General features: G+C 40.2%; 1 protein-coding gene across 3 annotated transcripts in view; it reads right to left on the bottom strand.

Moving 5' to 3' along the window:
• The window catches only part of LOC137344967 (serine/threonine-protein kinase TAO1), a 165172-nt gene that overhangs the window by 13782 nt on the left and 123672 nt on the right, over nt 1-27718 (bottom strand). For all 3 annotated transcript variants that reach the window (XM_068008275.1, XM_068008276.1, XM_068008274.1), the window contains 8 exons: nt 26093-26260; nt 25400-25606; nt 20703-20837; nt 17452-17688; nt 11842-11970; nt 9654-9857; nt 7257-7496; nt 5682-5894 (listed from right to left, as the gene is read on the bottom strand). In XM_068008275.1, coding sequence (XP_067864376.1) covers nt 5682-5894; nt 7257-7496; nt 9654-9857; nt 11842-11970; nt 17452-17688; nt 20703-20837; nt 25400-25606; nt 26093-26260 — 1533 coding nt within the window. The remainder of the gene's footprint in view (nt 1-5681; nt 5895-7256; nt 7497-9653; nt 9858-11841; nt 11971-17451; nt 17689-20702; nt 20838-25399; nt 25607-26092; nt 26261-27718) is intronic.

Raw genomic sequence — 27718 nt, forward strand, 5'->3', positions numbered from 1 at the left:
ATTTACCAGTTACTAGAAATAGGATGCAGAGGTCTACTATTAAAATGCAAGTTAGAAAGATCACTAGGTTCTGAGATTAACAAAAACTTATTCTAAAAGCTAGCAATTAAAAATTGAAAATAAAGAATGAGTATAAAAATGGGCATCGCTGCATATAATACATTTCCATATTCTACTTGCAGCCAAACTCTGCCAACTCTTACGATAAAATTATATAACTTATTTTTTAAAATATCTGGCTAACTCATGTTCCTAAAATCCATATTAAATTGTGTGACCATCTGAACATTAATTTGCAAGAGGTGGCAGTGCCAAACCAAGGGTAATGCGCAGATTATGTCCAGGAAATAATCCAGGTTTTAAGGGTGTAAAAGAAATGACAGCCATCCGTGGCTAAGTAAAGAAATTAAGGATAGTATCCGACTTTAAAAAAAGGACATATAAGGTAGCCAAACTTAGTGGGAGGATAGAAGATTGGGAAGTCTTCAAAAGACAGCAAAAAGTAACTAAAGGATTGATTAAGAAAGGGAAGATAGATTATGAAAATAAATTAGCAAAAAATATAAAAACAGATAGCAAGAGTTTCTATAGTTATATAAAAAGAAAAAGGGTGGCTAACGCAAACGTAGGTCCCTTAGAGGATGAGACCGGGAAATTAATGGTGGGAAACATGGAGATGGCCAAAATGCTGAACAAATATTTTGTTTCAGTCTTTACGGTAGAGGACACTAAGAATCATAGAAGTTTACAACATGGAAACAGGCCCTTCGGCCCAACATGTCCATGTCGCCCAGTTTATACCACTAAGCTAGTCCCAATTGCCTGCACTTGGCCCATATCCCTCTATACCCATCTTACCCATGTAACTGTCCAAATGCTTTTTAAAAGACAAAATTATACCCGCCTCTACTACTGCCTCTGGCAGCTCGTTCCAGACACTCACCACCCTTTGAGTGAAAAAATTGCCCCTCTGGACCCTTTTGTATCTCTCCCCTCTCACCTTAAATCTATGCCCCCTCGTTATAGACTCCCCTACCTTTGGGAAAAGATTTTGACTATCTACTTATCTATGCCCCTCATTATTTTATAGACTTCTATAAGATCACCCCTAAATATCCCAACACTGGACAAACAGGGGGCTCTAGGGGGGGGGGGGGGAGGAGCTAAATACGATTAAAATCACTAAGGAATTGGTACTCAGTAAATTAATGGGACTCAAGGCGGATAAATCCCCTGGACCTGATGGCTTACATCCTAGGGTCTTGAGGGAAGTGGCGGTAGGGATTGTGGATGCTTTGGTAATAATTTTCCAAAATTCTCTGGACTCGGCAAAGGTCCCGGCAGATTGGAAAACTGCTAATGTAACACCCTTATTTAAAAAGGGTAGTAGGTAGAAGGCTGGAAATTATAGACCAATTAGCCTAACATCTGTGGTGGGTAAAATTTTGGAGTCTATTATTAAGGAGACAGCAGCAGAACATTTGGATAAACATAATTTAATAGGACAAAGTCAGCATGGCTTTACGAAGGGGGAGTTATGTCTGACAAATTTGCTTGAGTTCTTTGAGGACATAACGTACAGGGTGGATAAAGGGGAACCAGTGGACGTAGTGTATTTAGACTTCCAGAAGGCATTCGACATGGTGCCACATAAAAGATTATTGCTCAAGATAAAGAATCACTGGATTGGAGGTAATATTCTGGCATGGGTGGAGGATTGGTTATCTAACAGGAAGCAGAGAGTTGGGATAAATGGTTCATTCTCGGACTGGCAACCAGTAGCCAGTGGTGTTCCGCAGGGGTCGGGCTGGGTCCCCAACTCTTTACAATCTATATTCACGATTTGGAGGAGGGGACCGAGTGTAACATATCAAAGTTTGCAGATGATACAAAGATGGGAGGGAAAGTAGAGAGTGAGGAGGACATAAAAAACCTACAGGGGGATAGAGACAGGCTGGGTGAGTGGGCGGAGATTTGGCAGATGCAATACAATATTGGAAAATGTGAGGTTATGCACTTTGGCAGGAAAAATCAGAGAGCAAGTTATTATCTTAATGGCAAGAAACTGGAAAGTACTGCAGTACAAAGGGATCTGGGGGTCCTAGTGCAAGAAAATCAAAGTTAGTATGCAGGTGCAGCAGGTGATCAAGAAGGCCAACGGAATGTTGGCTTTTATTGCTCGGGGGATAGAATATAAAAACAGGGAGGTATTGCTGCAGTTATATAAGGTATTTGTGAGACCGCACCTGGAATACTGCATACAGTTTTGGTCTCCATACTTAAGAAAGGACATACTTGCTCTCGAGGCAGTACAAAGAAGGTTCACTCAGTTAATCCCGGGGATGAGGGGGTGGACATATGAGGAGAGGTTGAGTAGATTGGGACTCCACTCATTGGAGTTCAGAAGAATGAGAGGCGATCTTATTGAAACATATAAGATTGTGAAGGGGCTTGATCGGGTGGATGCAGTAAGGATGTTCCCAAGGATGGGTGAAACTAGAACTAGGGGGCATAATCTTAGAATAAGGGGCTGCTCTTTCAAAACTGAGATGAGGAGAAACTTCTTCACTCAGAGGGTAGGTGGTCTGTGGAATTTGCTGCCCCAGGAAGCTGTGGAAGCTACATCATTAAATAAATTTAAAACAGAAATAGACAGTTTCCTAGAAGTAAAGGGAGTTAGGGGTTACGGGGAGCAGGCAGGAAATTGGACATGAATTTAGATTTGAGGTTAGGATCAGATCAGCCATGATCTTATTGAATGGCGGAGCAGGCTCGAGGGGCCGATTGGCCTACTCCTGCTCCTATTTCTTATGTAGGAACTAACTTGTTGCTACCATTCCATACTTAATTTGCATTCCTTTCCATTAGCGAAATGTATTTCTATTTCCTGATCAATAAAGATTTCTTTGCCATTATTATTTACTACTGAACAAATATAACCAATGAAACAAAGTTAGTTTAAAGCAAAGATGCGAGGGATTTGTGTATCCTGGGATGAACTGCACCATCAGCTGCAGTTTTCCAAGAGTTTCTCGAGATGTAAAAACCATTCCCCCCAAACACCAATTGTCTAAGTCATAAATAAACAATGGGGGCAAAAAGTGAATCACTCAAAGTCCGATTAAAATGAGCTTTTACATCACTGCACTACAAAACAGTTGTCATACACCTCTCTATTTCTGTAGCGATTCCCTTTTATATTTCTACCATTACTTCATTAACTACTAGTGGTCTTTCCCCAACCTGTTGCTAAACTATTAGCTTAACTCTTTTCCTCTCCCCAACTTTTGACCCTAATTTAAAAAAAAGTACGGATTTTTTTCCCCTTCCATCACAAATGCCTTTTGGCTGCTGATAAAAGGTTGTGCACCATATAGATGACACATAGGCATGTCAGAGACACACAAGATTCATTAAACTCGCCACAGACACAATCTAGATTAGTACAATTTGTATTTAGATAAAAACAGTGCCGAACATACTGCAACTGTTCTGGTGAACATGTACTGACGCAGACCACAGGTTTAATAATCTAATATATTAAAAATCTTACATTTGCACAAACTTCCTTTTAACGTTTGCCATTATTAATTCCTGTGTTCACACTTATAATGGAAACTGCCAATGTAAACTTGTCACGTTGTAATTACATGCTGCTGCCAGCGGTGGTGTTGTAGCCACTCAGTTTTGCATCTCCCAGCTCCTCAATACTGTAGATAAACTCTCATACTCCAACCAACTCCACTTTACTGCTTCCCAAATTGCTGTTTCTTTGCTATTTAACTATGAATAATATTAAAGCAAAGTATTTATATAAAAAGGACAGAACGCATGACTTTAAAATAGGGACTGAATTATGTTTGCGTGCCATAATCCAAATAACCCCTGCCTTCTAACCCTGTTTTACCAGAAGATTACACTTGGTCTTGACTTCCCGTGTGCAATGCCATTAGGAGATTGACTTGAATATTCTAAATACAAGACTCGCCACATTTCTGCACTATATAAGATTACGCGACTGTTGAAAATACAAGTCCTGACATCAATATTAATTTCTTTCTTCTTATAGATTTTCCTTGATTATTAGAATGCATTTACAGCTTTTCTTATCTTTCTTCAGAACTCATCAAGACTTCAGCTACTGTTTATCTTGCAAATTCCATAAAACTCTTGCAAGTTAGACAAATACATCCATAGAATATTTTATTAGCCATCACAGTCTGTTAGCCGCAGTGATGATCTCCGTTACTATGTGTATCAGTTAATTCTGTTTATTATGGGAGGGTGACTCCTTCTTTATAAAGTATTTAAAATTTCTTCCCTTCCTTCTGCTGGATTCCCCCAACCCCACACTATCCCTGGCCAAGAGGGTGGGCGACCAGCTACCAGACCACAATCAGTGCTGATCTGTAACTGGCCGTTAGTCGCTGTACGGAAGTGGCTGGCTGATTTATTTCTTTTCTCCCTTCCCATGGAGACATCCATGGTATTCACTATCCCATTTCCCAGGTAAGGCTGCTAACTCAATGCACAAGAAAGCTTGGGCTGAAATCCACATTCCACCATTCTGTGGCTCAGCTCTCTCACCACCTTTTTCACACATTGAACAGCTGACCCACACTTGACTGCTCTTTTTCACAACAAGGCATCTACGTTTTTGCAAAATAGATTACTCTCTTTCCAGTAAGGATATATCACTCGATAAAGTCAAAGCCAGCAAAAGGACTCTTCGGATTCTAATCTTATCAAAGCGATTAGAACCAGCAATGGTCATATCCAATAGAGCTTACATCCTGTTCGTAACTTTAAAGCCCAATCTCTATCACAATATCAGAAAATGAGAGACTTGAGTATGTCGCATAATTGTACTACTATTGAGTTCAAAACCATTTCTGCCATTTTGTCCTCAATTCTTCCATAGCTCTTGGTATCATTACATGCTGATACAATTACTATCTTTCATGGCAGACCATATTGCTGAAGCCATTTCCACACCAATGGTAGGTTGAACCAAGAACATCTTTAAAAAGTCAAAGTAGTTAATAAGGTTAAAACTCCAGGCAAATCTCCACTAGCTAACACAAGTGTGAATCAACACCCCCATCTCTTTAGAAATACACTATATTCTACTTTCAGCAACTTATCAACAGCCTTTTCAATGTGCCACAAGATTATAATAGACATGTGCCTTTCTTGAGATGGAGAAACCAATGCTTTGGTAAGCTTTATCTTTGTGCATTCAAGACAGGATATTGAACTTGCATACACACTGCCACATGTGGAATAGGACAATGATACAGATGTAGCAGGAGTCGGAACAATAAACAGTTATTGAATTAGACTGCCTTAATATTAATTTATTTTACAAGAGTCTTGTATCAAACTAAAACAGACAAAAAGATGACAGTAGTTTTCAATTGGTAGAAACATGGATACATTATGATACACCAGTGCTGGAGCAATATTAGCAACTTAAAATTTACAAATATATTCCTACTCAGTAATAGCTCAGAATGCACCATCTGCACTGTTATGTTCATTAAACTTTTCCCTCTGAACCCAATCTTTGATGAGTTATTTCTACCAGGTAGCAAATTGCATTCGCCAATCAAAACCTAGCTAAGGAACTGTTCACCCAATTGAATGAAATTAGATTATTAAAAACTCTACGGTATACTTACTGCTTGTGTTGACAGCATTTCGTTTATGCTGTGATCGTACTGTTCAGCAAGTATGGCCAGTTTTCGTGTCTGTTCATCCTTCAGTCGTTTCAGCACTGCTTTATGTTCACTCTTGGGGGTAGTTTCCAACAGGTGGTTGCGAAGTGCCTTGTACTGTCGTGTCTGGATCTTACAAGTGTCCTGGAATTGTTTCTTGATTTGCAACTCTTTTGACTAGAAAGTACACAAAACTTTTTTTAAGCACTTTATCCCAGAGATCAACTCTTCTAAGTTTCTACAGAACAGAATTTCAAACTTTCAAGATTGTACTGTAATAGTAGCACAAATGTAACTTGAGTTGATCAGATAACAGATTTGATAAGCAAAAATATATTTATATTTTACTGTTTATTTTTAAATAATCATTTGAAAGTGAACGCTCCACTATAATTAAAATACAGAACTTTGTCTTTCATTTCAAATGAGTCAGCCAAGTCTCCCTCCCTCTAACGCACAAAGAATTTTTTTTAAGGTCTGTTAGTTTTGAAACAAGCTTGCAACAACTGCCAAAATTAAAGAAGTATTGTCAATATAAAGTATTCCCCATTCTAAGTTAACAAAAATCACAAGATATTTGACACATTGTCTCTGTCCCACACTGACCAACCTTTTTTGCCCTCCCCTTTCATTAGAAACCCAGTTGATATCAGCTACTGGACCATCAGTGAGTTGGCCTATTGGAAATGGCAGTAATCAGCAACCTTTTCCTGGATGCTGATTGGCAGGCATTAAGTCTGGAACATTCCATGGTGATTTTTCTAAGGCTTGGATCCCTCCTGAGGAGTATTTAGGGAGGGAAAGGATGCTGATCTCAATGGCCCCACTGTGCTAACCAAAAGTTGAGGAATACTTCATTTAACACTTAAGTTAGGAGAGTGGTGTCATTCTCATGCGCATGGGGTGTTTTAACTGGTAACTTGATTACTACAACCTTATATCTGGAAATCAGGAAAATTACAGAAATACTATGCATACCCTTTGAAACAAACCAAAACACCGTGGCAAAAATAGCATATAAAACAAGTAACTGAGAGTTGGAAAATAGATACTGCTTAGACAATTATAATTAAACCAATGATGAGAGCTTAAATCAGTTAAATTTGCAATTACATAACCTTATACAAAACCCATGTTGGTTGGCTGCAAAACATTCAGTCATGAATTTGACCTAAGACATTAAACATAGTTTCATTCAAAAATGATAGTCTAGGCAGCACTGTACTATGGCAAGACAAATACTCATTTCCACCATTCCACAACAATGCAAGGTTTCAGTTTTAGCTGTTCCTTCAAGGAAAAGCATGTACTTCCTTAAGAGAGAAGGAAGGAAAAAAGTCACCTGATCCAGACTTGCACACCACCATGCAGCAGCTCAAGAGTGATATTGCAGTGGCCTAAGAGCAGGTCTCACACTCACCCTCTTAGATGCAGGAAAGGAGGAATTTGGATCCAAAAGGAGGAAAGAATTTTACAAAACGAAATGCTTCTCTGTTAAACAAGACTATTTTAGCCTTTTCACTTCATAATCATCCATACCTTCAGACTCTTGGGTTGCTGCCGGACTTCCATTCCATGTTTGCGCCGCAGCTCTCGCTCTCGCCGTTTGTTGTACTCCAGTTGATTCGTGAGCTCAGTTTGGTGCTGCAGCCTTATTAACTCACTGCGCATTCTCTGAATAGTATTGAGGTGGCGGAATTCCAGCTCCTGCATGGACTCATGATGGCGCAGCAGCATTGCATGCTCCAGATCCTTCTGTGTTTGCTTCTTGTTTAGCTCCTAAGACATAAAGAAGACCATACCATAAAACTTGAGGGACAACCATACAAATGGTCTTATGTTCAATTTGGTAAGACATGTAGTGAGAAATCCAACAATGTGCATATTTTACTTTTTTCCCCTCTTCGCTAAAGTCTCTCTGCATTGCATATCTTTACTTTAGATCTATTCCTAGCTCTGCCATGTAACCAGCTGCTAAGGAAATGCACAAGAACAGCCCCGAAGCGAACTGCCCTGCTTTTCTCTCCATTCATAGATGGAAGCACCTGGCATCTCCTCACCATGGGACTATTACAATCACCAACTCACTGGTTGGGAAATCACAGCTCAAATCTGCATACTACGGATCTGTAGCACTGTGCATTTCAGCACCAACGTCATGCCACCATTCAATTTTACACTTTGGTTTTACATATTAGCATGTCAACAATTTCCTATGCATTTTAATGTAGTACTGGTAAGAACCTTCAGAATTAAATGAATGGATAAGTTCAATACTCCACTTTTTATTATGAAGAGAAAACTGTCACACAGACGTTCTCCCCAAACACATCTCAGCTGTTACAATATGTTTCCAAATAAATTTAAAATCACACATTTAGGACTATATAGTCCAGGGGATCAACTTACTTTTTCTGCATCTGGAATCTTTTGAATCCAGCACAGGAGATGGCTGTAAGATTCGAAGCGAAATGAATCTGGGTTGTCTTAATATAACTTTCAGTGCAAATTTATCCACAAACGTGATCACAACTCATTGCTAATAGAGTGTTTACATAAAGGTCAGGACAATAAATTGTTCTCTTTTTAGGGAACAGTTTCACTGTGTCGTCACAGGACACAAAAGAAAAATGGGTTCCATTCCCTAATATCAGAATTCCTCAGCCTAAAAGACTAAACAAATACATGAAGAAAACACTGCAGTCAATACTTAATCCTAATTATCTGATCATTTTTAACTACTAAATTCCCACTGTGTTGTTATTTACATTGTGTAATTAAAATTAATGGATAATTCACTTTTTTAAGCACAAAAACCTACTTAGAATTATCAGTAGATTGTATACTGAGCTCTGTTAAGACAAAATTTATAACTAATAAATTACTTTTGAAGTACAGTCATTGTCGCTTCATATGCAAATACAGCAGCCAATTTGCGCATGGCAAGTTCCCACAAACAGCAATGAAATGAATGAGCAGTTCATTAGTGGACAGCCCTTCCTTGTTCTTCAAATAGTGCAGTGGGACTTTTTAAATCCACCTGAAAGGGCGGACTTCGGTTTAACATCTCGTCCAAAAGACGGCACCTCCGACAATACAGTATTTTCTCAGGACTGCACTGAAGTGTGATCCTAGATTGAGTATGCAAGTCCTAGAATGGGGCTGGTACCCACAAATTCTGACTCAGAGGCGAGACTGATACTATTGAGCCAAGGCTGACACCATTCTTCACATATATTTCCATGTAAATTTGAACAACAAAAGGAAAAGCCTTCTTAAAAAAAAATTCTCTCTTGGGTTTTTGTGACAAGTTATTTACATTGGAGTCTCCATATATTGAATTGAAGGGACAGGGAAATGCTTAAATACGAGAATATTTATTTAGTATATGACGTGTTTCCACACATCTAGCAGATCCAGGGAAACAATCCTAACTGGCATCTTGATTATCAATTTTATTTTAAAACCATTCAAGTTTCGGTGGAATCTAAAATGAATAATTGCCCAGACTAACCGAACAGCCCTGTTTTGGAAGAGGAGTTAGCAGCAGAAGCATGGGTACACTGAGATCAGCTGATTCAAATTTCCTGAGGAGTCACTCAGTCCTCACGAAGACTGGAAAATTCTGATCAGCTGATTTTAATGTACCGGGGGCGTGGTGGAGAACTGAAGAAAACCCACTCACCTTGATCCCAGGAACCTGTGCTCCTGCTTTTTCCAATGCTGCCTCTACCCATAGACAGCAACTGTACAGGCCTAGTTTTATTTGAGGTCAATTTCTATAAATTTTACCTCTGAAGAGTACACAAAAATTCCCAATATATAGATATTTGACATATCAAGACTACATTTGAGTAAATACAATGATTATACTCAAATATTTGTGTTTCAGTCATACCCACTGTTAATCTTGAGGACATTAATTTAACAACATACCTCCCGTACTAGATCCTGCTCAAGATTATGACGTGAAAGCAACATTCTCCGTTTGAATCGTCGACATTCCAGTTCTAGGTATTGGCGCTGGCGCCTCAGTAAGTTAGCTTCTTCTTCAGCCTGGAAATGCTGGAAATTTTCCTTCTGCTTTGACAGCCATTCTTGTTTCTCCTTCTTTGGAGTACTCTGATTTTCACTCAGCTCCTGACAAAAGCAAAAATATTACAATTTATGTAATGTTCTCGTCGGAAACAATTACATCTAGTCTTCAAATTCTCACATTATCCAGCATTCTTCACTCTCTCAATTTTACCTTTGCAGATATGTTTATACATATCGTATTAGAAATGGGCAATCAGATTTGTACTTTTTATTGGAGAAGTCTGCATAATACAATCAAGTTTCTGCACTCGAGGCCTGCATTGGGCCAACTGAAGGATTAGTATTTTTTCATCTCATAATAGTATGTCAACATACAAGTAGGCACCTATCCTGAAAATTTAAGTTAAGGAGGGTAACTAAGTTGTTAAATTTGATTGGCTACCTAAGCTATGAGGAAAGAATAAAAGGGATGTCTATACTGGAGAAAGATCAGTTAAAGTTATCCTATTGAGGTACTTAGGATCTTCAATAATAACACAAGCTCTAGGACGCGGGGCCATGGATTTAAACTCAAGATGAGAAAATATACGGAATTAAGATACAGCTTCTTCATGAAGAGGATGTTAACCTATGGAACAGCCCATCCAGGGGTAGGGTGGCAGAGTACACTATAAATTTTAGGAGGGTGATGGAAAAATCTTTGGCAGACAGAGCTATTGAAGGGTAAAAGAGGTCAAGTGGTGCAAGTAGTCACCTTTAGGACTGGCCTAATGAATGAAGATGGTCATCTCCAGTCCTATATTCCTCAGAAAATTGAGACTTGTATGAGGGGGAGGGAGAATACGGGGGTAAATTTACACATGTCTATATATGCAACCATGGTCACTTAGAGCTTGCTCGATTGTTTTAGAAAGTCGTGGAGGAGCTTTCCAGTCAGGATTAAGTTCCCAAAGTTTTTCCTGAAATTGGCCATTTTTTTTTACTTCCCCTAGGAGTTATCAATACTTGCACCATCTAATACATAGGATGAGCATCGATGCATCCAAAGGTCTCCTAGCACCTTTCCTTTCAATTTAGATGGAAACTTATCTGAACCATTATTTGTGAAGTAGGCATCTATGGCTGTTAGTTTTTTAAAATTTAGAATTTGTTTTCTGAAAATCTGAACCAATATAATTTTTGTTCTTATACTAATTAACTGGTGACAAAATATATCCTACAACATAATCTGGGTGCTGACACGTAGAATAAATGTACCATCCAGAATGCAGTGACTCCTGAAGTTGTAATATATACACAATGAGTGCTGCTTAGTAACATTTTATTTTTGAAAATCTTGAAGGTTCTTGGCAGCCAATATCAGCATTGAAGACAATTTGCCTGTCTCGCATCCTCTTCCGCACCTCAACATCTGGTTTAGAGCATCATGGCCAATGGCCTGGGAATAGGTCACTCGAATGCAGTTGGTGTACAACCCAACGAGAAAAAAATGTAAAAAGAAAAATATGGCATTCGGAAAGCTTGCATTTAAATATAAAATAAATCAGAGCATTCTTTTCGTTTCGATTTTTAAAAAAAAACCTCTGCACTTGAGGTTGACATTAAAAGAATAGGAGAAATGGTATTACCAATTTTAGTTTTTGGTACAAGTACATTATCACACGATTTTTAACAGAGCATTATAGGAAAATTCACCATGGTACAGGTGTTGTAAAACAATGTTGTTAATGATACTAAGTCAATAAAACAGTTTAGAGATAAATCACACAAATGGCCTGATCCACAGACGAAGTTTTCATGGGCATCAATAAATAAAAGCCTTTGATAGACTTAATGTCACATGTTTACATATAAATACTGCTTACTTAATATAGCCATAGGCACTTGGAAATGTTGCAAGAGGCAATGCAATTATTTTCACTGCTAGATTAAGCATTGCATAGTGTTTGAAGAACCCATTCATAAAGTAACCAAAATAATTGCAAATCTTAACTGACTCACTCAAAAGACTATCTCAATAGTGGATCCAACAACTTTAAATAAGCACCCATCATTAAGGGAACAGAGAATATGGGCATCTTTTCACCTCTTTTAGTTGTTCTTTACGTAGTTTGTATTCTCTCTTTTGGGATTCCAGGAAGCTATTTAATTCCTTCTTCTGCTGTGCCTGTATGTGCTGCTGAAATTTCTTTTCTTCAGTAGAAACTGCTTTGGTCTAACAAACAAAAAAATAAAGTTTTGAGATTAAAAAACAAATATTTCTTACTAGAGCTGCCATTTCCAAAGAAAACTGGATTCGCATCCATCTTTCCAGGATGAACTTTTTACACATTACATCATCGAGTTGCATGGGTGCATATCATATATAAACAGCTGGGCAGGAGCATGCAACAAAGTTGTGACACAATCAGGGAGCTTGGATGATGTCAACTACTACAACAACAAACAACAACTTGCATTTATATAACACCTTTAATGTAGTAAAACATCCCAAGGAGCTTCACAGAAGCGATTATCAAACAAAATTTGACACCAAGCCACGTAAGGAGATATTAGGTCAGGTGACCAAAAGCTTGGTCAAAGAGGTAGGTTTTAAGGAGCATCTTAAAGGAGGAGAGAGGGGTGGAGAGGTTTAACAAGGGCACAGAATGTACTCTGGTGGGGGAAATAAAAAAAACTAGTATCAGTAATGGTGGCCATGAAATCACCTGATCGACATAAAAACCCATCTGGTTCACTAATGTCTTTTAGGGAAGGAAACCTGCCATCCTTACCCGGCCTGGCTTATATGTGACTCCAGACCGACAGCAATGTGGTTGGATTCATAATCGCCTTCTGAAATGGCCCAGCAAGCCACTCAGTTGTACAATCTCGCTATAGAAAGTCACAATAAGAACAAAACTGGACGGACCACTCCGCATCGGACCACTAGGCACCGGACACGACAAAGGCAAACCAAGCCCAGTCGACCCTGAAAAGTCCTCCTCACTAACATCTGGAGACTTGTGCCAAAATTGAGACAGCTGTCCCACAGGCTAGTCAAGCAACAGCCTGACACAGCCATACTCACAGAATGATACCTTTCAGCCAACGTCCCAGACTTCCATCACCATCCCTGGGTATGTCCTGTCCCACCGGTAGGACAGACCAACCAGAGGTGTCGGTACAGTGATATACAGTCAGGAGGGAGTGGCCCTGGGAGTCCTCAACATTGACTCTGGTCCCCATGAAATCTCATGGCATCAGGTCAAACATGGGCAAGAAAACCTCCTGCTGATTACTACCGACCGCCCTCCCTCAGCTGATGAATTACTCCTCCTCCATGTTGAGCACCACTTGGAGGAAGCACTGCAGGTAGCAAGGGCACAGAATGTACTCTGGGTGGGGGACTTCAATGTCCATCACCAAGAGTGGCTCGGTAGCACCACGACTGACTGAGCTGGCTAAGTCCTGAAGGCCATAGCTGCCAGACTGGGCCTGCAGCAAGTGGCAAGCGAACCAACGAGAGAAAAAGCAACTTGACCTCGTCCTCACCAATCTACCTGTCGCAGATGCATCTGTCTGTGACAGTATTGGTAGGAGTGACCACTGCACAGTCCTTGTGGAGACGAAGTCCCGTCTTCACAATGAGGACACCATCCAACGTGTTGTGTGACACTACCACCATGCTAAATGGGATAGATTCAGAACAGATCTAGCAGCTCAAAACTGGGCATCCATGAGGCGCTGTGGGCCATCAGCAGCTGCAGAATTGTATTCCAGCACAATCTGTAACCTCATGGCCAGACATATTCCTCACTCTACCATTACCAACAAGCCAGGGGATCAACCCTGATTCAATGAGGAGTGGAGAACAGCATGCCAGGAGCAGCACCAGGCATGCCTAAAAATGAGGTGCCAACCTGGTGAAGCTACAACTCAGGACTACATGCATGCTAAACAGCGGAAGCAACATGCTATAGACAGAGCTAAGCGATTCCACAACCAACGGATCAGATCAAAGCTCTGCAGTCATGCCACATCCAGTCGTGAATGGCGGTGGACAATTAAACAACTAACGGGAGGAGGAGGCACTGTGAACATCCCCATCCTCAATGATGGCAGAGTGCAGCACGCGAGTGCAAAAGACAAGGCTGAAGCGTTTGCAACCATCTTCAGCCAGAAGTGCCGAGTGGATGATCTATCTCGGTCTCCTCCCGAGATCCCCATCATCACAGAAGCCAGTCTTCAACAAATTCGATTCACTCCACGTGATATCAAGAAACAGCTGAGTAAACTGGATACAACTAAGGCTTTGGGCCCCGACAACATCCTGGCTGTAGTGCTGAAGACTTGTGCTCCAGAACTAGCCGCGCCTCTAGCCAAGCTGTTCCAGTACAGCTACAACACTGGCATCTACCCGACAATGTGGAAAATTGCCTAGGTATGTCCTGTCCACAAAAAGCTGGACAAATCCAATCAGGCCAATTACCGCCCCATCAGTCTACTCTCAATCATCAGCAAAGTGATGGAAGGTTGTCGATAGTGCTATCAAGCGGCATTTACTCACCGATAACCTGCTCACCGATGCTCTGTTTGGGTTCTGCCAGGACCACTCGGCTCCAGACCTCATTACAGCCTTGGTCCAAACATGGACAAAAGAGCTGATTTCCATAGGTGAGGTGAGAGTGACTGCCCTTGACATCAAGGCAGCATTTGAACGAGTGTGGTACCAGGGAGCCCTAGTAAAATTGAGGTCAATGGGAATCAGGGGGAAAACTCTCCAGTGGCTGGAGTCATACCTAGCACAAAGGAAGATGGTAGTGGTTGTTGGAGGTCAATCATCTGGGCTGATAAATGGCATTTATCATTTGCGCCAGACATGCGCCAGACAAGTGCCAGGCAATGACCACCTCCCCTTAACATTCAATGGCATTACCTCTGCCGAATCCCCCACTATCAACATCCTGGGGGTCACCATTGACCAGAAACTTAACTGGACCAGCCACATAAATACTGTGGCTACAACAGCAGGTCAGAGGCTGGGTATTCTGCGGCGAGTGACTCACCTCCTGACTCCCCAAAGCTTTTCCATGGCACAAGTCAGGAGTGTGATGGAATACTTTCCACTTGCCTGGATGAATGCAGCTCCAACAACACTCAAGAAGCTCAACACCATCCAGGACAAAGCAGCCCGCTTGATTAGTACCCCATCCATCACCCTAAACATTCACTCCCTTCACCACCAGCGCACCGTGGCTGCAGTGTGTACCATCTACAGGATGCACTGCAGCAACTTGCCAAGGCTTCTTCGACAGCACCTCCCAAATCCGCGATCTCTACCACTTAAAAGGACAAGGGCAGCAGGCACATAGGAACAACACCACCTGCACGTTCCCCTCCAAGTCACACACCATCCCGACTTGGAAATATATCGCCGTTCCTTCATCGTCACTGGGTCAAAATCCTGGAACTCCCTACCTAACGGCAGTGTGGGATAACCTTCACCACATGGACTGCAGCGGTTGAAGGCGGCGGCTCACCACCACCTTCTCAAGGGTAATTAGAGATGGGCAATAAATGCTGGCTTTGCCAGCGACGCCCACATCCCATGAACGAATAAAAAAAAATTCCAGAGCTGAAGGCACAGCCACCAATGGTGGAGCGATTAAAATCGCGGATACGCAAGAGGCAAGAATTGGATTAGTGCAGTGATCTCGGCGGGTTGTAGGAGGTTACAGAGATAGGTAGGGGCGAGGCCATGGATGGATTTGAAAACAAGGATGATAATTTTAAAATCGAGGCATTCCCGGGCCGGGATCCCATGTAGGTCAGCGAGCACAGTGGTGATGGGTGAACGGGACTTGGCGCGAGTTCGGATACAGGCAGCAGAGTTTTGGATTAGTTCAAGTTTATGGAGGGTGGAAGATGAGAGGCCGGCCAGGAGAGCATTGGAATAGTCAAGTCTGGAGGTAACAACGGCATGGATGAGGGTTTCAGCAGCAGAAAACTGAAATTGCATGGGGCAGTTTTCAACTACCATAAAATGTATGCCCTCTTGCTTTATACAACCAACCCCACCATTGCTTCACCTTCCCAAATATTATGTATCTATAGCACACTCCCAAATATTTGACGTCATCAAAACTCTCAATAATTAAACTAATTAAGCTGCTTTTCTGGAATTATGAAGGTCAGTTCCTTACCCGATAACAGCGAAAATGATTGTCAAAACAACACCATAATTTAAGCATTGTTAGAAACTCCAATAATTGATATTTTGAGTACAGGGCACGATGAAATACTGTAATAAAAGCCTATAAGCTCTGTAATGTCAGCAAGTTTTAAAAAAAATTAAAATGCATCACTGAGGAATTGTGAAATTGCATTTGCCCTCTTAAAATATGAATGATGTAAATTCTTGGTGATGTAGTAGCTAAATTACTCACTCAACACAGCTGAGGCTGACAACATTCAACTGCCAAGTATGCAGACAGCAAGTTTAGCCAGCTTAGAATTGCACGGGGCAGTTTACCACATCAGAAAACTACCATTCCATTCTACATGTTTTGTGCATCACCTGTTGGCTATGCCACAGAACCAGCTTGATGCCATAAATGAGCCTACCATTAACGCAGCTGTCTCCCCCCCCCCACCTTGATGGAAGGGTATATAAAAGGTATGCAGATTATAATAGGGCCAATAGTAACAAGGAAGGAAATTAAGAAAAAATATCAACACTGTTTGGACAAATTATATGACTGGGAGCTATGAAAAGATAAAATGATAATCATTAAACATAAACTACAAATGCAGAAGCCTTTGTCATCCCCAGACACAACTATTCCAATGCTCTGCTGGCCGGCCTCCCAGCCTCCATAAAGTTCAGCTCATCCAAAACTCTGCTGCTCGTATCATCCCGCACAAAGACCACACTCATTCACCCATCAACCCTGTGCTCGCTGACCTACAATGAATCCTGGTCCCCCAATGCCTGTAATTTAAAAATCCCATCCACATGTTTAAATCCCTTCATGGTCTCACCCCTCCCTATCTCTGTAACCACCCCCAACCCTCCGAGAACTCCGAGTTCCACAGGCCTTTTGAGCTTACCCCCCTCCCTTGTCCCACCATTGGCAGCCGTGGCTTCAGTCCGTTTACGCTTTAGGCTGAAGTTACGATGGCGTAGCAGGACCAGCTCTGAGGAAATTTCCCGCCAATGTATACTGACAATATTCTTGTTTTCTCTGAATCTCAGTGCAACACTCTGCTTGCACAGTTGTTTAAGATGAAGAAACTCGAGCGCTGATTGCGTGCAACCTACTTTACCTGGCTGAGTATACATTCAGTCTGGGTTACCAGCTTTTCCAGGTTCAGGGTGGAGGGGAAAGTTTGTTGACTTGTACCAATCAATAGGTTGACCATGTCAGCTCCAACTATTCCACTGGAGCCAACATGAAAGTGCATGCACACTCCCCATTTTTAGGAGGTCTGCTAGGAAGCCAATTAGAATTAATAATTTCAGAGGAACTGTGACACCCAGCTGTTACATTATCAATTTAAAGCCACACTTACACAAATACTTGTATATTAGTAATTTTGCCCCAGATAGCAGCATTAATCATACTGTTAATCCACTCAGTAATGAACTTAAACAAAATCACCTCAATTGGTGGGAACACTGCAAAGTTATGAGGCCAGTACTTATGAAAGGTACCTCTTTTTCCATAATACCCAGATGTTTCTTAATGAGTTTCTCCATCTCTGCAGCAAAGCTGTTGCGCTGCGTTTCTAGTTCCTTGTCAAGCCGTAGCCGGTGTTCATCCATCTCCGCTTTCAGCTTGTTTTCCAGTGCCATTAGCTGTTTCTGGTGTTGGCGTCGCATGCGTTTATAACCAGACATCTGCTCCCGAAGCTCAGAATCTTGTTCATGCTCTTGGATTTGCCTTGTGACCTGAGCAATATGAGAATGTAAAGTGATGTACTAACTTAATAGCCATGAACCACAATGAAGTGCTCAAATTGTCCTTCTCTGAAAATAGTTGATTACATAGTGTCTTTCTGGACTTCCTACAACAAAGCTTTCCACTGCAGAAAATATGTACAGTAGCCAACATTTAACACAACTTTAAGGTACATACAGTCTTTAAACTGAAGATTTAGGGAGAAACATCAGTAATCATCTTAAACTATGAGATTTGAACAAAGTTCACTCATTAACAGCAACATTTTGCATCTCTGTTGCATTGTTAAAATAAATTCGACATATAATGTAAAATTCTTCAAACAAATATTAAAATAACAAATTCAAAGATAATTCCAAAGCAAGAGCAGTGTAATGCAGTAGCTTTACAGCAAACAAAATAGGTTGAACAGGTTAACCTATTATGTGTGTTAAAAGCACAAAGTTTTATTGGAAACAAACTGGTCAACTGCCACAGATGTCTGGAGACAGCAATCCAATCCATATTAAAAATCTTAGCTCTGTGTACATTTCCGGTCTACAAAACCTTATTTGCTGTTTGTCACGTTTTTGTCATATTTTCATATCCACATTTTCCACTGTAAATGCCCACATTTTGTAATGGAAAATACCTTTTTAAACTCGTCACTCTGATTGCACAATCTAGCTATTGGGTTGCCCCAATTTTCTCAAAATGCTTTCTGAAAATTATTTTTTCCATCATTTTTTCCTCAGTAACTGAAACTTCTAATATTTCAAATAAAGTTTAACCAAAATAAAAAATACACTTATTTCACAATAACATGATTAAATTTATCCGCAGCCTTGTCTTTTGTGTCTTTTAATGCTTTAATTAAAGTTTTTACTTGAAGGACTCAGCCTTTCCCAAGAGCCTGGGCTCGGAGTTAATGCTTTTGCCCAGAGCGGTCACACTTTGAGCTGAATTTGGATTGTGCAGTCTGAGGATGCGCAGAGTATCTAATTTAGAAGGTGACATCAATACTGCTCAGCCAGCTATACTGAGGAATATTTTTCTTTTAGCATCTAACAGTTTCTGCTCAAATGTTTTTCAAAGTTATTTTGAAGAAAAGCTAGAGAACAAATTTGAAAAGCTTTTTTTGAGGTGAGATTCATTTTTTTTTAAAAAGAGAAGCTACATGTGGGAGAGAGAAAAAATGAGTATTCTGATTATATACCTGCTTTGCCTTTGTTTTGTTTTCTATAAACTTTGGAAAGTGAAACAGGGAGACAGACACTGAGGTCAGAGAGAGCCAGAAAAAGAAAGAAATAGTGTGTCTTTCTTTGTGTAATGTCACTCCAATCTTCAACAATGATGTTTTCAAGCCAGCTAAATAATCTCAACTGTGTTTTGTTCACGGTTAGAAGAGATCAATGTTAACGGCTTATTTCCGTGAGACAGAGATCTAATTTATAACACCCAAGAGAAAGGAGGGAAGAGACAGAGACAGAGAGAGAAAGAGACAGAGAGAGAAAGAGACAGAGAGAGAAAGAGAGAGATCATACATACACAGAAAGACACAAATAGAGAGAGGCTGCCAGACAGTTTTACTCTTTATTCTAATTTGATTTTTTTGAATAAAATTTGCTCTTTGAAAGCAAAAAAGCCTCTGAGGAGACAATTAGAAAAGGCAGCTGGGAGGGGATGAGGAGGATGGAAAGTGGTTGAAAGTGAGGAGGCCCCAAACCTCTCATCATCTGCCCTCAGGGGTAGTGAGTGTAGTTGGTGGGGGGGGAGGGAGGAACAGTGGATGCAGGATTAAGGTGAGCTGGATGACAGCAGAGCAAGGGAGACGTGGGAGATGCAGAGGTTGAGCGGGTAGTTGAAAAGGAAGGCGTTGGGATAGTGATGATGAGAGAGGAAGAGGAAGAGTAACGGGAAGATCGTGGGGTTGGGGGGCATGAGGGGTGTGAGGAGATGGAGGGGAGGAAGCATGGGTGATTGGAGGAGGGGATGGGAAGGGAGCTGCTTTGGGCCACATTCCCACTGAAACCCCTGCCCCAAATTCAGTGGGTAGTTGTTGGTGGATCCAATTCCCACCACACTACCGATCCAAAAGGAAAGGAGAAGGCAGAGAGAAGACAGAGGGAGAGAGGCGCAAAAGAGTTAAGGGAAGAGAAGCAGAAACGAAATTAGAAAGACAGAAGTGGAGGAGACAGAAGCAAACAGCAACACCAAGACATTAGCAATAGGTAAGACAGCGATCATATTCTCCAATTTACTATGCAGTGCCACAGGAAATCAAGTAGTACTATATAAAAATGCACAGAATGTATGACTTTAAAATGAAGACTGAATAAACCTGCTTTATCTGAAAACTACTTAACTCACGTGCAACACCATGGGAGATAAAATTTTTAATAATATATTAGTTGGCGTGTACGCACACATCCTATCCAACTTCTTGTTGTGATGACTTTAGGTCACACTTTTATGTCAACATTTAATATTAAAACTGCCAATTTAAAATGGAAATCCTGCAAAATGTTCAGGTCCTGACCAATAGGTGGTGCTGTGGAGTGAGTTTCTGAAATCTCTCTCCCAACTCATTCATCTCTCTCTCAAAAAAAATTACGTTCATTAACTGCCATGAGCAATACATGGGCAATTTACCAGTGATCTACCAAGGATTTTGAATCTGTCCAGCAAGAATTTGCACAAACACAATAAAGTGAGGGGAACACCACTCGTCACGTCCTGCCAATCAAAGAACATTCCCTTTAACCCTACGCTTTGTCTCCGACCTTATCAATCCATGTCACAAGTTTACCTCCAATTCCGTGCACTCTCATTTTTGCTAATAATCTCTACGCGAAACCGTATTAAAGGCCTTCTGGAAGTCTGTATTGACAACATCCATGGACACTCCCATCCATCATGCTAGTGGCCTCCTCCAAAAATCTAATTAGATTAGCACACGCATACTTTTCACAGGAGAAACTTCAGATATACCATGGGTACCTTTCAGTCAAACAGAATTACTCACCAAGGAAGCTGTACGTATCGTGGCAAAATGTTCTCGATTCCGGTAGTGTGATCTATGGCGTGAAACCGGAGGTGGTGACTGTGGTTCTGAGCCCCTATCTCTGTGATCAACTTCTTCACCATAATGATCATGGTCCTGACAAATAGAGTGTGAAAAGTAAGTGGCCAAAACACTACTGTAAAAGTTGCATTTTAATTGTGCATTTTTTTCAAACAACCTCCCAACATGAAAGTGGAACTCATGTATTGCAGGTACATCCCTGTCTCTTTGTGCCACAAAATTCCCAGTGCCTGGGCCCAGCAGCACAAAATTCACCTACCCTACCTTGGGGCAGGCTTTTGATAGACCAGCTGGTCTTTTTCTGTCTGTCAATTTTGTATGTTCGTATCCACATGCAGAAGTGTTAATGGAAAAGACATGCTAATGAGGGGAAAATGCTGGACTCAAGGGACGCGCGTTACGCCCAGGCATCCAGTATTCAAAGGCAAGCGAGAAGGGGGCCCAAATATTTTTCCTATCACATAGCCTGTGGAATTGCTCTCAGAGACTACCCCTACACAGGACCTTGGAGAAAGGATCAAAACATTTTAAAATAAATCTTACCACTTTTACCAGCAACTCGGAGGCTGCTGGCATCCTTATGCTGCAGTAAACCTCCAAGGCAGCCACAGCAAATCTCCAACCCCATTTCAGCTGCACTCCCTGGCAGAGGCCAGGGAGCCCATTTCCTGTGTGGAAGTTCAGCCTCGCCAGAGATGCAACCCAATTAAAAAGCACCAGAAAATCAAGGCCCATGTGTGTAACTTATACCAGCTTTCACAGTACTTTGCATCACTAAGCATTACATAAACTACAAAGCATCCCACCCAACAAATGTAACTGTGAAATAGCTCTCTGCTGTCAAATGATCTCATTTGATCCACTAACTACTATTGGATAACTCTGAATGCTTTATAGAATATAGAATATCATTAAATTCCTGAGATTTTTGAGTTCTGAATGGTTGACACAAGCTGAAAATTTAAACCAAACTGTGTTTGATACTGATAATTAAAAAGAGAGCAACAATACTTTCAACTAAATAAGTTACTTCAAAAATTGGAAATATCTGCTGATTTGACTTTTGATGAAAAGCACTGTCCAACTCAAATACAATTTATTTTTCTTGATAACATCATTTTACATAATGGGGTAGAGTTTATGCTTTGGGTGGAATTGGGAAATTGCACCCAAAATTGTGGTAGTTAGATTACAGTTCAAGTTTCCACTAAAATCCATTTGCATAATCACAAACGTAAAATATTCCATGAACCAGCGCAATCAGGCAGCGTAACAGGACATATTTTTTCTTTGCATTAAAAAATATTCAATGATGCATTTAAGAATGGTAACCTGATGCAGTTTACTAGCTGAAAATGGGTTTATCACAAAAAATAAGCATTTTTAATAAGAGTGTCCAGTCCTCCACCTGTGAGTAACCTGATTTTAAATCACTGAAAATGATTTAAAAAAACTAGACTGAACCATTTATTAGTTTAACTGATATACACTAGTCAGTTTCTTAGTAAATTAAATATTTATTTATATGTAAAAACTTTTAAAATGTGCCTACTAGTGCCTGTGCACCTAAGAAAATGAGCGTAATTTGAAGAGCCTTCCCTAACCAGCACAATCGGTGTAAATTAGCGATATCAACCTGGTGGGGGTGGGGGGGGGACCTTATCCCGGCTAATTGAATCTTAAACCAGCGTAAAAGACTGCGGAAAACCTTGAAGTAAGTGGTTTTGGGCATAACTCGCTTAGGTTTAAAATTCCTTGATCTTTTGCACTGGTTCGGCCGATTGCGCTGGAGTCTGGGCGCAAACCTAGCGGAAACTCTACTCCGATGTTCATTTTGTGACTATGCCACTGTATTTGATGTTTTAAAAAGAAACATCCTGAAAATAAGTAACCTGGATAAATATGATCACAATTTAACCAGCATTAAAACTAAATACCTTCTAAAAAATGCATAGCTTGTGTAAATTTTTGCTGAATCTTAAAATTAGTGAAGCCTTTGTGTCAGTTTTTAAGTATCAAGCTGGAGAGTGAACTGAAAACAAAAAGTATAAGGATGATCCAGTGAGTCTGGTGGTAGAACACATAACTGGTTTCAGTAAGTTGAGTTTTCCCAGTTTTCAAAAAGGCCACAAGATGGAGCACTATTTAATAGCGTCCCACTTCACATAAATGTTGGTTAATAGGCATTTGCATTGACAGCAGCAGTCTGTTGCCCACCCATTCCCATCTTACTGACTAGGGGAAGGAGCATATTAGCAGGAGATAATTGGAGCTGGGTAACTAAAATGAAAAATATATTACAACCACCACCAATTTATATTGCATCCTCTTGAAAAGATGGGTTTTGAACAAGTTTTTGAAGATGAAAAGAAAAATGGAGAGACAGACAGGTTAAGTGAGGGAACGAAAGGAGAGGGAATCTGAATCAGGTGTCGGAATGGATGCAAGATTGCAGGAGGTTGCAGAAGTAGGGTGGGACAAGATGATGGAGAATTCAAAGATGAGGATTTCCGATGTGTTGTGGGACAGAAAACCAATAGAGGTAAATGAGGGCTTGAGGAATGGATAAGTGGGATTTAGTGGGGCCAACCTACAGGCAGCTGAGTTTTGAGCAAGTTGGGGGTGGAGGATGTGAAGCACCAAGGAGGACTTAGAGAAATCAAGTCTAGAAGTTTCAGCATGTGTGGATAAGGTAGAAGCAAAAATAGGAGTAGATGGGAAGAAAACGATGGAATTAAGATGGGGTGAGAACAATTTAGAAAAGGGAAATAACAAGGGATTGGTATCAGAGGAAGATGCTGAGGTACAACTGTAGGTGAGCTCAATTTTGGGCATGAAGTAGTCCACAAGTTTGCCACATTTAGAGTGTGAAGAGAGGATGGAGTGAGTTGGTGGGAGGGAATGGAGGACAAAGTAGACAGTTGTAGTGGAGAATAGGAGTTTGGAATTGCTTCAGTTTACGGAGATAATTTTAGAGTATTAGGAAGATTAAGCCAGCTGAAGGAGTGAATGCAAGTTTCCAGGTGTTGAAGATTTCGCCATGACTGCAAGGCTGGTCACATGCCGGGTTCATTGAGCTGATGGTTCAGATTTGAGGCTATGACAGTGCGGTGGTAGGAGCAAGACATTTTCTGAGATCTAATGGGGACGTCATCAAAGGTGGAGAAGACCAACGGAGGCATTAGTACCTTCACTTGATAAAACCTCATAACTGAAGTGTACCTTTAGTTATTTGATTAGAGGAAGAAGCTTTGAGACCATGAGTGTAACACACAGATGCACAATCGGCTGCAAGTAACACCAAGCGGGAAAGAGAATCGAGCAGCAGGTTGAATTGGGAGTTTGGTCGTGAAAGTTGAATTTCTTCCAAAAGAACGTAAAGACCATACCTACAGCTAGACAATATAACATTCTTTTTCATTTGTTTGACCTCCACGTATAAATAATATATCAAAGTAGTGCAGAAACTAACAGTGAGATTTTATGTGCTACATATTCGGGTTGGCATAGCATATTGCAAAACAAACTTTCATCATCCTGAGAAGTCAGATTAAGGCAATAATGCTCAACAAAAGTGAAGTGCTCCAGGTAACAGTCTTACAGATAGCTTCAAAAGGAACCTTTGTATTTTCACCAAACGATAAGGTAGACCTACCCCGATGCATTTTATCCACTCAAAACAAGATTTATTCTATTACACAATTTACTAACATCTCTTGGGGAAAACAAACAATTGCCTAAATTGAGGTACAATTTTGATCTTATCTGCACAAAAGCTCAAGTATGTGCACATTAACAAAGTGATGCTTCCGTTCACCACTGGCACACCGTGGCTGCAGTGTGTACCATCTACAGGATGCACTGCAGCAACTCGCCAAGGCTTCTGCGACAGCACCTCCCAAACCCGCGACCTTTACCATCGAGAAGGACAAGGGCAGCAGGCACATGGGAACAACATCACCTGCACATTCCCCTCCAAGTCACACACCATCCCAACTTGGAAATATATCATCATTCCTTCGTCGTCGCTGGGTCAAAATCCTAGAACTCCCAACCTAACAGCACTGTGGGAAAACCTTCACCACATGGACTGCAGTGGTTCAAGAAGACGGCTCACCACCACTTTCTCAAGGGCAATTAGGGATGGGCAATAAATGCTGGCCTTGCCAGTGACGCCCGCATCCCATGAATGAATAAATAAAATATTCAAAGAAACATGAAGAGGCAGATAAAACTTTGGCAAAAGAAAGCAATGGTTCAGAATGGAGCATGAGATCACATAATCAAAATGATAGCACATATCATAAAAGGACAATGTCTATTGGTGATTTCTCCCTTCTCTATGGGACGACAGTAGTCCCTATTTGTATGTGGAGGTTGAATAAATGGAGAAAAGTCGCTTCCAAATCAACTATCAAATCTTTTGAAAAAATCTTAAACTTGCCTTTTAAAAAATATTTTCAATATGCTAGACGTTTTCAGAAATGTATGAATTGGCATTTTTCAACGACATCAGCAATTTGGTGTTTCCATTGCACCCAATACAATTAGTACATTGTACTATATATATATATATATATACATACATATATTCTAAATAGAGGAAATTGGATGGAAAAGCATTAAGAGAGACTTACTGGCTTTAGGTGGATAACGGAGCTATTTGACATCACCGTATGATCTCCCTCTTGCATCATGGCAATTTCACTATTATCATCCGAGGCATCTGGAAGACTATTGACACTGCTGCTTTGGCTACTAGCACTGATGGACATGCTTGGTATAGACTGATTACTGCCCACACTGTTAACAGTGCCTGTCCTACCAACACTGTGTTCAGGCTCCTATCAAATAAAACATAAGAATATTAGAACACAATAACCATTATGCCCTTAAGCTAGTGTTTTATGAGTACATGCCAGATTGATTTTAAAAAAAATCAAACATCTGCCAACAAAGCACACCTTTTTGTTGAAGTAATTTACATTAATTGGGAACATTCAGTATTTGCTGAAAAACCAAAATTTTGAAATCTGAACCCATGCACTTTTCTTTCTGTAACTTAGCAAAGTAAAGCAAAACAAAGGACAATCACATATGGGAATTGATGCAGCACTAATTTAACATATATTAAGAGTATTAGGATTAATGCTACAAACTGCCATCTAGTCTTGGTGAAATAAAATAGATATGTACTGTAATGACAAAAATTTCAAGGAAATCAGTAAATTAAATAAATTACTTATTTTCTTCAAGATGCAGAAGCTCGACTTACATTACCAACCTATTCAAAATAAAAAAATAATTATGACCACACACAGCTCTCCTACCTCCTCTTCCTCTGGGGCCTCGACTGTGGGCCCATTATGTGCTTCCTGAAAAAGGATTTTCTTCATCTTTCTATACTGGAGGTTATCGAGCTCTCTGACGGCATCTTTTGTCCTCTGGATCAAATCTATTAACACTGTTTCAGGGCGCTCTCGAACAACAAAAGCATGCTACAAATTGAACAAATGAGGCCAGTTACTATAAAATAAAGTACTGACAATTTTTGCAATTTCTCCAAACACAATTGTTGTCATTTTCTTCCATGATTCCTTTATTTATGTATAAAGCAAAAGAAATACTAAAGAATAAACTCATCCAATAATTTCAGAATTGAAATTCAGGAACATGTATATATGTCTCACTTGGAGGAAAACGCCACAACAAAGTTCTATAACAGCATTATTCCAGAATTGCTCATTTATTTTCAACCTCATATTAAATTCTGTTCCCTTTCACTTCAGTTTTTCCTTGTTTGGCTGACCTGTTGATTGGCATAACTGTCGTCCCTCCGAACTCTTGTTTGCTGCCAGGCTGAGGCATACTCGATAATACCTCAATCCCCTAGAAGATTACCTCCCCCAGCTGTGCTGTCCGCTGCCTGTGTTCTCCGTAGCTTTCTCACAGCCAATAAAAATGATTATGTTTCACTTTTTTTTTAAGATACATAAACTGAACGGAGGTATTATTTAACCTCCCCTGAAACAAAAGCTGGGGATTGAAGAATACTGATTTTTTTTTTAAAAAAGGATGCCTTTGTTTGTTCTCTCAACTTATTTACCATCGCTTGTATTCTAATCCAGAGCATCATTCATAAAATCCTTATTGCTTAGCTAATCTTATGAAAAACATTTTGGTTACATTACATTCACAAAAAAGGCAGAATATGTGTCTGAGAAAATAATAAGTACATTCTCCGGGAGTATTTCTTTAACCCCTCACAGACAAAAGTATTACTTTCTGCACCAAAACATACAACTATTATTCATTTATTCAAAGTAAAGCAAATAAATAATTTAAGACTTAGCACCTTACTTGAATTATGGTTCATAATTTTAATTTTGAACCGAAAATAATTTACTGCGTGAAGTATGAGAAGTCAATATTTTAAAAATCAACAATAAAAATTCAGCACTGATAAAGGAATTGAAGGTCACCAGAATTAATTTGCTAACACTTCATGTCAGGTCACAACTTTAATGTGAGAAATTACCAGTATCCCTAATGAATCTAATTGGGGCAATCTCCATTCAGCTTTCTCCGTTATAAAGAGGACTTCTATGTTACAAACACAAAGAACAATTATCCCACTAACAACAATAGGCTGAACAAATAATTGTTGAGAGATTAAACATGAAAATCTGTCACTCTCAATAGTGTGTCTCATTTGTTCTTGTTTTTGGAATTGATCTTTCATTTTAAGTCTGGTGGCTTTTTCCTGTTCCCATTGCAAAACTTTTATCTGCATTGTTCTTTAAGCTGTTTCTTACACAAAATGTAAAATAATAGAAAAAAAATCAATATTGGGAGAATAATGTGTATAAGATAAAAAAAAATTGAAAAGATTAATTGCTCAATGAAAAGCATATGACAGTGACAGAAAATAAAACTGCTAAAACAAAAAAACCCAG

Source organism: Heptranchias perlo, chromosome 28, assembly GCF_035084215.1.
Source record: "Heptranchias perlo isolate sHepPer1 chromosome 28, sHepPer1.hap1, whole genome shotgun sequence".
Lineage (NCBI taxonomy): Eukaryota > Metazoa > Chordata > Chondrichthyes > Hexanchiformes > Hexanchidae > Heptranchias > Heptranchias perlo.